This window comes from Hydractinia symbiolongicarpus, chromosome 7 (assembly GCF_029227915.1).
Source record: "Hydractinia symbiolongicarpus strain clone_291-10 chromosome 7, HSymV2.1, whole genome shotgun sequence".
In the NCBI taxonomy this organism is placed as follows: Eukaryota; Metazoa; Cnidaria; class Hydrozoa; order Anthoathecata; family Hydractiniidae; genus Hydractinia; species Hydractinia symbiolongicarpus.
The window spans coordinates 21,886,150-21,898,279 of record NC_079881.1 but is presented as its reverse complement, the minus strand read 5'-3'; the positions used below and the strand labels follow the sequence as shown (position 1 = coordinate 21,898,279).

General features: G+C 34.1%; 1 protein-coding gene across 1 annotated transcript; it reads right to left on the bottom strand.

Annotated features, from left to right (window-relative positions):
- Positions 1-522: 522 nt before the first annotated feature.
- On the bottom strand, positions 523-9,081 carry LOC130649379 (uncharacterized). Its single transcript, XM_057455649.1, has 7 exons — positions 8,144-9,081; positions 7,864-8,072; positions 6,254-6,353; positions 2,909-3,062; positions 2,123-2,141; positions 1,733-1,807; positions 523-741 (listed from the first exon to the last, which is right to left on the bottom strand). Exons 1-6 carry the CDS (start codon positions 8,385-8,387, stop codon positions 1,736-1,738), a joined length of 798 nt encoding a protein of 265 aa, XP_057311632.1. The 5' UTR covers positions 8,388-9,081; the 3' UTR covers positions 523-741; positions 1,733-1,735.
- Between the last annotated feature and the right edge of the window lie 3,049 nt (positions 9,082-12,130).

Here is a 12,130-nt window from a genome sequence, read left to right as displayed (position 1 = left end):
CGTCAGAAATATGCTTTCTATGCGTTTTGTTTTTCTTTCTGTAAACAGAAATAAAAGGGTTAGCATATAACGAAGTAAATAGGAGAACGTATGAAGTATATCTTCTCGTATAGTGTATGAGACTTTTTTATTTAGAGCTTAAACGAGCGGGTCATTATTATCAGGCATTGTTTATGATAATTTGACAAAGATATACGAAAATACTTCTAATTTGGTGCGGCAGACTAGACACGAGAAGAAAAATCTGCAATAACTATACTTTTACCAATCATGTTAAGTTGGTGGACATGATTTACGTGAGTTGGAAGTTACAACAAAGCATAAAAAAAAGTATATCAAAAATGAAATATAAAAATGTACATGGAAAATACAAAATATAAACTTATACGTACATTGTAGTTATCTCTTGTGTACAGACTAAAAATTGATGGAAGCACTTTAAAAGTCAATTTTCTCTTTAAAATACACAATGCCACCGCTTGGTTTGACTTCTCGTTGTGAGTACGCACAAAGGCAGGAAAATCGATACAAGTAGAGAACGTGATACTTTATGGAACTTTAAAGAATAGTGTTACGGGAACAATAACCTCGTCACAAATACAAAGCAATATTTTATTCAACATATACACAACAATTTCTTTTATGGTAATCAGAAGATAATAAATTTCATATTTTTTTTAACTAATATTTTTCTTCAAACATTTGTTACTTTTGTAATTCCTTCTTGTTTATCCGTATCTCCTATAATATATCAAGAAATACGGTAATTTGTCAAGCTTAACATATCAAAACACTTCTTAAATTCCCGCTTACATTTTTGATCGTAAGTTATTACCCTCCAATTTCAGATAGACCATGATATACTACATTTAAGGGTGTTCTGTTTCGTGCCAAAACATGCTATAATTACCGTTGTCTAGACCGGAATTAAAGGGAACAACTAGCTAATTAATCCTCTGACAAGGAAATATCGGACCGAATATCGTGTTAAAGAAGTTTTAATTCACATTACTAAGATAAATGATGACTGGAGAAGCTGTGTGCAAAACTTTACCTAACGGGAAACAGCACTGTACAAAAATGTTGCAACAAAACTGTGCAAGTATCTGGATTCATTTTTCAACATTATTCCCCAAAGAACGAACTATCAACATATTAGGCAAGAGTATTTATTTAAGTTATTTGATTGGTTGTTTTTATTGCTCTTCATTGTTAACCTTCCACTTCTTACATGACGGAAATTACAATGTCGTATTTTCAGTGTGTGTTTTTCAATAATTATGCATTTTGCATCAAGTAAGGCATCCATTTACTTGTTTTGTCAAAATATATGGCTGTATGAACCCAGCTTGATCATTTTTATCATTTTTGGCATAAATTTTACGTAAATAATAATATTCTTAATTATCATTAGCTGCAAAATATTTCCAACTAATTGGCTAAGAGAAGAGACATAAATATCTTATATTTTACATGTAACATATGTTCGCGCAATAAGTCTGGGTAGTAAGAGAAAAGTTTTAAAGAAAAGATATTTTGGAAATTAGGCTCTCATCATATATGTAAACAAAGATTTTTTTTTATTTCGTCTATTGTAGACGAGCACAACTTAAAAAATATCACAACTTTAAAAATATATCCCATATTCCCATATCTCGAAATTGAGTATTCACACGTAAATTTTTTCGGTTTTAATTTCACACGTGTTTTTTTGCGCGTTATGTTCACTTACTTGCTATATTTGCAATTCCGCATATCCTGATTCTGCATTTATTATCCCTACCGGTTGTAATATGTTTTTCTTTTTCTAAAGATATAAAGGGAAACAGTTTGATTGCAAATAAAAAGAATTTTAACAAATTTTTGTTCTTTTTTTGTTCGAAAAAGGTGACACACAAGAAAATGTAGGAAAAATTCCAATTGATTTTTGTTTTTATTAAATTCATGTTAGTTATGTATCTACATTTATTGACATTGATACGCACTTGAAATCCATTTTTTAATCTTGTACTTATATCATATGGCATAGAGTGTGTTGTTAAACTTATCTATGTGTTTCACCTTGTACCCTTACGACGATTTTAAGCAACTGTACAAAGCAATCTAATTTGTGCTAATTTACCTTTGCTCTCTGATGCAATCTAAACAGGAATTTTAATATGAAAATTAAAGACAGACAGACAGACAGACAGACAGACAGACAGACAGACAGACAGACAGACAGACAGACAGACAGACAGACAGACAGACAGACAGACAGACAGACAGACAGACAGACAGACAGACAGACAGACAGACAGACAGACAGACAGACAGACAGACAGACAGACAGACAGACAGACAGACAGACAGACAGACAGACAGACAGACAGACAGACAGACAGACAGACAGACAGACAGACAGACAGACAGACAGACAGACAGACAGACAGACAGACAGACAGACAGACAGACAGACAGACAGACAGACAGACAGACAGACAGACAGACAGACAGACAGACAGACAGACAGACAGACAGACAGACAGACAGACAGACAGACAGACAGACAGACAGACAGACAGACAGACAGACAGACAGACAGACAGACAGACAGACAGACAGACAGACAGACAGACAGACAGACAGACAGACAGACAGACAGACAGACAGACAGACAGACAGACAGACAGACAGACAGACAGACAGACAGACAGACAGACAGACAGACAGACAGACAGACAGACAGACAGACAGACAGACAGACAGACAGACAGACAGACAGACAGACAGACAGACAGACAGACAGACAGACAGACAGACAGACAGACAGACAGACAGACAGACAGACAGACAGACAGACAGACAGACAGACAGACAGACAGACAGACAGACAGACAGACAGACAGACAGAAATAGAACAAGCTACCTTGTTATGAAAACAATCATAATTGAAAGAATGATGAAAATAATTACATCTGGAAAAGTACTGAGTAACAGCATTTCATTACTCAAGTTAATGGAGTTATACGGAGACTGCGTGACAGCTTTGGTGGATGGATAGTTTCTTGACAAAGTGTAAGCTAACATACAAAGTAATAACAATGAAATTGAAGTTATAATTTCACACGTGTGTTTTTGCAGAAAAAAGTATATATATGTGTGTGTGTAACAAATTTCATTTTACTAGATGAATTTTGTTTTCACTTACTTGCTATATTTGTAATTCCACATATCCTGATTCTGCATTTATTATCCCTACCGGTTGTAATATGTTTAATTGGAAATAAAAGATTTTTTTAAATTTTGTATTCTTTTTCTGTTCTGAAAGAAAAAGAAAATGCCACCCCCTTATGAAGACAATCATAATTGAAAGGATGATGAAAATAATTACATCTGGAAAAATGTTGATTAACAACATTGTAATATTCAAGTTAATAGAGTTATACCGAAACTGCGTCACAGTTTTGGTGGATGGATAGTTTGTTGGCAAAGTGTAAGCTAACATACAAATGAAAATTTGACAAAAGTTAGATTTTGATGCATTGAGTTAAAGGTACTGTCCGATTAAAAAACAATATCTTTTCTTTTGTTTTATTAAGTATCAAAAATAACGAAGATTGCACTCTTAAACAACAAAAATTTATCCAATACTTAGCACCATCGTTTGTTTGTTTTGATCTTGCTGCACTAGCCTACCATCTTCACGAACTTTCGAACGCGGCAAAAGGACTGTGTCAATTCATTATTCAGCACATTTTTGCTTGTGACGTAGTTACCTGGCTTCTTATTAGGCGACCCCCCCCCCCCCCCGACTTGCGCATCGAACGACTAGATGTTTATTTATAATTTTTTTCCTTTGTTTAAAAAAGTTCTTCATGAAGATAGAAATGAATGAAAGTAATTCGCAGGTTCTAGGATTTCAATTCGAGCCGGAAAGAACAGCGAATGATGAGCTAGTTCCGACTTTTCAAGACGTAGACGAACATAACATTGGAAACCTTGTTGCTCCTACTCCTAAATGTGAGAGGATGCCCTCTGAAGTGTAGAATGTTTTTGCTGTCACGAGACAGACTCTCAGTCTTTTTCAGGAATATTTGAGTAGGTGTGCGATGATTCGCACGTGTAAATCAAGTAACTCGTGCAATGTAAAACGCACGTGCAAACAATGTTACGCCTGCGATACGGGCTCCGAGGTTATTTTTGTTGCGCATTCATTTTGCGGCAGAAAAGTGGGGGACGTTTAAATCGTGAACCCCAAACACGATGATCGAGCGTCTACTGGTATAGCGACTCTCTCAATCTTAACTTCCTTTTCTACATGTCCGAAATAGTATGCATGACTATACTGTCATTTTTACATTTATTGTTTATTTTTCACAAGCAAATAGGCAAAAATATGCTTTGTTTTCAAATTAAAAAAAATCTTTATCCACGTGGCTTAAATAAAACTTCAAAATTCATTCAAAAAGTTCAGCTACACTTTAACAAAATTTTTACAGAAAAAAATTTATACCGCCCGTGGGTTTCGGTTTTACAGGTATAAAGAAAAAATACATTAAATTCGGACCTGCTATGGTTTCCAATTATTTTGTCAAATGAAGAAATTATCTACAATTAAATCCATGATAAAATGTCTATTCCGCCTGTAAGTGCAGTTTTGCAGACTTGCTTCATCCGTGCTCCGTCGGCGTTCACCTCCGCATTAGTTAAGAACCGCATGGCTGGATTTCTTGTGTAAGACCTGGTTACCAACGACGAAGGGGCCAGGCAAAAGAGATTTATGACTACGTAGTTCTTTTAACTAAGTCAGGAGTCGGTGAATTAGCTAGGATGGTCAGGTTGGCTATGATAAGGCTTGCTCGTGGATTAAAAGGACCAGGACTATTCAATAATTTCTGAGATCTAAAAGTGTCCGACCAATACGGAAATCTATCGGACGTTTTGTCTGACGACTGTCCAAAAATTATTTCGAGGGCTGCCATCGCACGCTACAAAATGGATTTTATAGGTTGACTTTGAAAACTCAATATTTATTTTTCAGGCGTGCGATTAATCACACGCCTGAAACGATTTAGGCGTGTGCCAAGGCGTGCGCGTGCGATCGCACGCCTCTCCTGAAAAAGACTGGACTCTATTAAATATTTTCAATTACATGGTATAAAAGTTTCTACTCCTTCATGAGTAATTCTTAGATGCGAGTGTGATTGAGTAATATTGTAATATTTTTCAGATAAAAAATGTATTACGGAACACGAAGAATTCCGAGCGGTGGTTTTATTGAAGAGTACGCTGTGAACATCTTTGTTGGCACTCCATGACAGAGGGTTTCGAACGACCACCTAGTTACCAGCCCCCACCCACCTCCTGAACATCCTTTTTTTTCCTCCGTTCAGATATTTCTCTGACTTTTGGTTTTTCCTTATACGGAAGATTTTTTTTTGGATCCTTGAGCAGCGAAAAAAAAATTTTATCCTGTTTTTTTCGACTGTTGTTAGTGCAATTCACAACAGCGCACCACGACATTATTTTGCCTCTCAACCTTACTGAATGTGCGATCTGAGTCTAGTCTCTCTGTGGCGGGACATCTAGTGAAGAGGAAACTAATTTTTAATTATTGATTGGTTGTCGTTAGAGTAGCTGAAACAACTATGCAACCCTAAGGCTAAAGTCATATTGAACTTCAAGTTTTATTAGCGAAAGCTTCTTACTTAGGTTCGTACAGAATTAGCACAGTGTGTGTTTACTTTAAGGTCTAGACACATCTCTCGCCTTCGATTTTTTAATTCCATATGAATAATTCATAAAAAGCGGTCTTTCACAATTCAGGGGGTAAAATTACCAAAATTTTTAAACATATAATAAAATATCAGCCCTGGCCCACGTTTTATCTATTTTGGTCAGTTCGGCGCGCTCCAGGTAAATACGTCACACGCGACATATTATTTCAGCCTCGCTTTAGTGCCTATCATCCGCCATTCATATAAACAATCGAAGCGAGAGACCGCATGCTTTTTTTGTAAACAAGAATGAGATATTGTTCAGTTGGTGTTAGAAAAGAAAACAAATAATTATTTAATTATTTTATAGAAATTAGTTCCAAATAAGAATTTTTTGTCGAAATTTTAGTTGATTTCTAATCGGACAGTACCTTTAAGCCTTTCATACATGCAACGACATGTTTTTGTCTTCTCACAAAATGTTTTTGCTTCTTCCCGGAGTCCCACTAGTTCCATAAAAAGAAGAACGAGAAAGCGATATGATCGAAAAATACCTCTTCCAGTAACTTTTGCTACAATGCAAATTCCGTTGCAGATATTGTTTATTCTGATTAAGTAACCAGCGTATTTGGCCGTTCCCAATTTTAACTTCACCTATGATATTAATACGAAAGCTATATCCATCTGGCATCAGCAAAGTCGAATATATTTTCTACAATTTTTCTTAAACACGCGTATAAAACATTCTTTATAAAAATGTTGTGTATTTTTAAAAAGTTTTGTTTACTTTTTTTAATTGGTCAGAACAAATCACGTGATAAAATGAACTAATTTGAGCAAAGAATTTTGATATTGTATTCTAATTTCCTGTGAAGAGTTTTTAAACCATTTGAAAGCAACGTCACGGGTAGTTAAACATTTGTTATTGATGTTGTTGATTTCGTTTAAAACGTTTTATTTGCAGCTTTTAAATGAAATTAACTAAAAACTATTTTGCAATAAAAAGAAATTTAAATTTTAAAAAACCTTTCCATGGTTATAAATAAATAGTCTAATGATACTATCCAGAAACTAGTTATTCTAACACGTGGAAGTGTCTACTTAGAATAACTTAAAATAATAATTTAAAATCTGTTAAACTTGTCGCCAAACGATTTGTTGTTAATTTCATGAAATAAAGGTAGGTTTTCATACGACTGCATTTTCCGCTCTAGTAGAAAAAGCTCAGGAGCACTTTGCTCTTGAGTTCTAACTTAATGGAAATCAATTTCCCGCTTAAGAGAAAGGATGTTTTATGGCAGCGAGAAAAGAAGACGTAAGAGAAAACAACAACTTAAAAAGATGAGGAAACTTTTTCAGGAAAGAGGGAACAGTTATTATAACGTTAGGTTATGAATTTAACTACCAATGTTCCCCCAACAAGTAGTTAATTTTTGGGTTTGTCAGGAAAATTTAAAAGGAATCTTTAAAATTCATAACTTTTAGTTTAAAACTAACAGGTCTCTCTGCTCTACTAACACTAAACACTTATTTCTGATGTTGCTACTTTAATAAAAACGCATGCTGTTTTTGCTACTAATTTTCATAAATAAATGGATTGGCTACTTGTTTACATTTCTTTGAATTTCATTGGTTAAAAAACTCGAGAGAAAAAATACGCACTAAAAAAGTTAGTACGTCGAATCAGCGGTCTTTCTACTTCATTGCGCATGCTTGTAAAAAAACGTTCTCGAGGCGTATGGAAAGTTACCTTAAAACGCAAATAAAATCTTTTAAACGAAACAGTGACAACAATGATCAATTAATTTCCCGTGGCTTTACTGTTCCGGTGGCACATTAAAATACCATAGCGAAATTCTTAGCTTATGAAATTATTTTATTTTAACAGGGTATATAATTGTAATTTGGGAATGGGAAAAAAAAATAACCACCAGCACCCCACCCCACCCCACCAGCATATACTAAAGAAATTTGTTATGGAGAAGCAAATACTAAATAAATTTGTTATGGCTGAGTTGTAAGATTTCTTTTTTAATAATAAATCACTTAGAAGTCCAAAAAAAATAACAAACCCAATTGATTACAATGACTGCACACAAACAAGTCGCCGGACAGAGACATAAGAAAAGCGTGTTAATAACAAAGGGTTTGTAACTTCACTTACGTACGGATAATCGTTTGAAGAATGAAAACTCCAGTTGATAGAAATGACTTGTTTTTGCGGATATAATAATTCAATTTTGGTACCGTGTTTCCCTGGACACTTTTCTAATATTTTCTGTTTCTTGTTTAGAATAAAAACACCATCATAACGAGCAACAACAATCATGGTTTTATCTGTATTATGGCCATATATGGTACAGCGTGAGGAACCTAAATGGGCATAATATTAACATTTATAAAAGTGATTTCTAAATAGAAGTAAGATACAAAGTTGTACTTACCATATGATTTTAAAATTTCACTTCTGTTTTTACATTTCACCTTATTCTCCACAACAATTGCTGTTTCATATCCTCTTCCACATGTACATATATCTTTTTCCCATTCTGTGTTTTCACTTATCTTACATTCATCTTTACTTACATTTGTTATGACATCTCCGTATAATTTTCTTTCTATGAATATCGTTCCAACACATTCGATAATCAGCAAGGCTGCTAATATATGCTGATAAAACATGACCATTGTTCGCGTAAAAAATATTATATTTGTTTAAAATGGGTTTCACTCCAACAAAATGAAAGGAAAGAAAGTATCCCCACTAAGTAGAACTATTAAGCTTTCTTTATTAAAATTTAACTTAATCTCTCGTTATTAATCATATTTATACCAGTACGCTTTTTTTTGGGCCGAAGAATCATTAGCATTTTTAAATTTGTGCAGTAATTGGTGAAGTAATGGTTCTTGTAAACATCAGAAGTCTTAGCAATCCAACTGGGCGGAGGTTTTTGTTTGACTGGACATCCTTGCAATCCGTCTCCTAAGAGTTTAGACGTGGTTTTGCCACCTTAAATAACTGTTTAACAGGTTAAACCCTGTTGCTGAAATTTGGAAGAAATATGATGCACCACATCGCAGAAAAATCGAAAATAAAGTTTCTATTCGGTTCAACCAATCAGAAACGGGGAAGAATGTATTTCTTAACGACGAAGGAGAGCTATTAAAACTCCACAGTGAGTCACAGAAACGTACATGTTAAGTGATTACGCTTCAACAAGACTGAACATATTTACGGTTTTATTAGGGGCGTTTTCTGATCTGTGTATATGCTTTATCAACTAAACAGATTTGACTTAAAAACCCCTCTTGATATTAAACTTAGAACCGAGCTAAACATCAGTGATGCTAATAACCTGGTTGCCGTTAAAAGACATGCAACATCGCCCCATGGATCGCCTCACCACAAAGCTGGGTAAACACCGAGTTAAATCACAAGTAATTGAGCGTTGGAGTTGAAGTTGAGCGCGCAAGTCTAGGTGAAACGTCCAGAACATCACGGCAGCAGAAAGAACAAAACTTCTTCCAGGAACGTTTCAAAGGTCCCAGTTGTGTCAAATTACTTCTATAGACAATGGCTAATAAACTTTTGGGACTTTTTAACTTGTTTTAAAAACTTACTATTTAAGTTTTATACATTTGATTTACATCAACATAGGGGCAAAAATAACAATCACACATCCAAATATATACTTGGAGCTGTAATTGATTATATCCGCGTTAATAAAATTCCTGCTTAGTTAATATTTTTTCGACGTTCGTCATTTTAAAATTCTGAAAAGGGATTTCAGTATTTGTTGACAACTGACTTTCTAAAGTGCATCTGATCTCATCACCTAACTTAAACTCCCGCCACGATTACTTCTTTTCGCTTTTTGTCCACAAAGCTCCTTCCTGCCAAAATTGCTTAATATAAATTAGTTTAAGGAAAGGTATCTAAGGCGAGGTGTTTAAATATACACGTTTGAAATGTAAAACAAAACAAGAAAGCTTAGAAGTTTTACCAGTCATGCTGTCCCTAAAAGGTTCTCAAAACACTAGAAAAATTGAGTTAATTTAATGTGTCCAACGTCTGATCCACGGAAAGCGAAAAGAAAATTGCTGGATTTTTTTTTCGCTTGTTAAGATTCGGCTTACAGATAACTTTATATAGTCTGTCGTTTTCTGAGCATACCAAACAAAAATCTCTCGCAAAAACAAACAAAAACCCACACCACACAGGAAACAATCCTTTTTCACTATTCTACTACCCTAACACCAGAGAGAAGAGGAAAGGGTACTGGTAACAAGGTTGAACATTGGAAATAGTTTTTGTGAAAACTGTATTTGAAATACCGCTATGTACAAATCCCTCCTTTAATTTCGTCTTAGGTTGCGCGAAAGATGTTGCTTGTTGTGAAATAAATCACTGCACGAACGTAAAATTTGCAAGAGGAAAAGAAGGTATACTGGTGTAAAAATGGCAATTTTTGATAAAATATAAGATATTTTTAAGAGTGTTTTATTATATTTAGCCTGTGATTATAGTCATGATAGATAGACCACCTGTTTTGATTCACCTAAAAGTTACGGTAACTTCCTAAAGGGGAGATTTTTATTTCTGTTTCTTGTGTAGTCTTGATAAATGTTTATAAAGGAAAAATGAGAGTAATTTCAGGCGAAATGAAACTCATTTTAGTGATTCTTTTAATTTCATTTCTCTCAAAATATTCATGTAAACATGATCTGACCAAAGCTGTTATTGCGCATGCGCACAAGGTTATGGTGAATGTGCAGCTCATGATACTTCGATACGAAAAAGTTTAACGCATAAAGAAAGGAAAACTTATCACTATACAATGCTTGAAAAAATCAGTCATAAAACAACCAATTTAACACAAAATATATATTTTTCAAACAACGTGCTTTTTTCAAAAAACCAAACTTTTGTAGAGCTGAATAAGAGCTTTGCAATCACATATTTTTTAATCAACAAAAATTTTACCAAGGAAAGCTGGAGGGGTGAATTTGTATCATTTTTTTCTTCTTTTGGGATTTTTTCATAAAGGTTATAGTATGATTGAATTGGCTTTCAAAAAATATATAGTTATTTAGTTTCACACGAATTTGCGAAATTATGTACCCAGTAAATATTAATCGCGGTATAAATCAATCGCGAAAAAATAATACCTGTGAAAAGAAATCCCTATTATTCGCTTTTGCTACAAAGTGAAAGAGTGAAATTCTATTTAACATGATGTAGAAAATGGAACACTGACTCCAAAAGAATAACTCAAGCTTGGTTGCGTAAATAGTTGAAAATTTAAAATTTAACCATTTGACATATAACATTTTTTTATTTGAGTTTCACAAAAATAAATACCGGCAAAATGTTTCACAAAAAGTTGTCCACAAAATTTATACCGACGGAATGTGGATAATTTTTTCCAAGTCGCGAAAATATCTACAAGCGAGTATTAAGATACTGGTTACAAATATTAGTTTTCCAAGATTATCAGGTGTCGTCTATAAAGTTTCTTAAAATTTCCTAAAGTTACTCTACAAAGAAGTTCACTATTTTATCGTGAAATTACCTACCCTATAATTGAACAGTTAATATACTTTCACCTAATTTTTCACCTTTTCACCTTTCACCTCAGCTAATTAACTATACATTACTATTGTATGGAGCTGAAAGCTACGCGTCATTGGTGGAAAAACATTTTCGTTTCGTTAAAAAGCAGCTGAAAGGTTGCAAAGTGTGGAATCTCATTACTGTATAAACATAGCTAGCTACTGCATTTAGAGTCAGACAACGAAAGTTACAGTGCTTCATTATACCTTTGCTGGATCTTTCATGTCAGCTATAGCTATATCTACTCAAGATTTTTATGTAGACAACAAAATAATGGTAGTGGGTTCACCGAAAATGAATTCTCGTATTCGAAGTAACACAGGCAAAAACAACTTTTAATTCCCGGAGTTGAGTTGTAGAACACGTGGGGGTAAAAAGGACCAGAAGATTTGTCGAAACAAATCCTTTGTGAAAACGAATAACGTGATGGGATTACATACATTAAGTCAAAACTAAATTACCAGTAACTTTCTGAATGACTTTCTGCAAAAAGATAAATCTACAGGTTTGCTTGTCCAATATTTACCGCATTTCGTGGTCGCTCTACTGCGGCTACCATTTCACGAGACAGGTGTATAAGGCATTATTATTTTTAAACTTTAAACTTCGATTAGATATAAATATTTTACAAATTTTCGTTTTTTCCAAAGAAACTAAAATCTAAGGCTTAAATAAAAGGCTTTACCAAAGTTAAATGAAATTGCAAAGGCCATATAGAATAGCTTACGACAAAATAAATGTTTTTATTTCATCGATATGTTTCCTTTGTATACCATATTCGCCAACACGCCGCCATTTTTTATAATTATGTCTTGAC

What these genes read in the sequence shown, in the direction of transcription:
- LOC130649379 (XM_057455649.1), bottom strand. Translation starts at nt 8,387, where the DNA reads ATGGTCATGTTTTATCAGCATATATTAGCAGCCTTGCTGATTATCGAA. An exon ending in TGAAATTTTAAAATCATATG is followed by an intron (nt 8,073 to 8,143) that starts GTAAGTACAACT and finishes ATGCCCATTTAG; the next exon opens with GTTCCTCACGCTGTACCATA. An exon ending in CTTCAAACGATTATCCGTAC is followed by an intron (nt 6,354 to 7,863) that starts GTAAGTGAAGTT and finishes TTAATATCATAG; the next exon opens with GTGAAGTTAAAATTGGGAAC.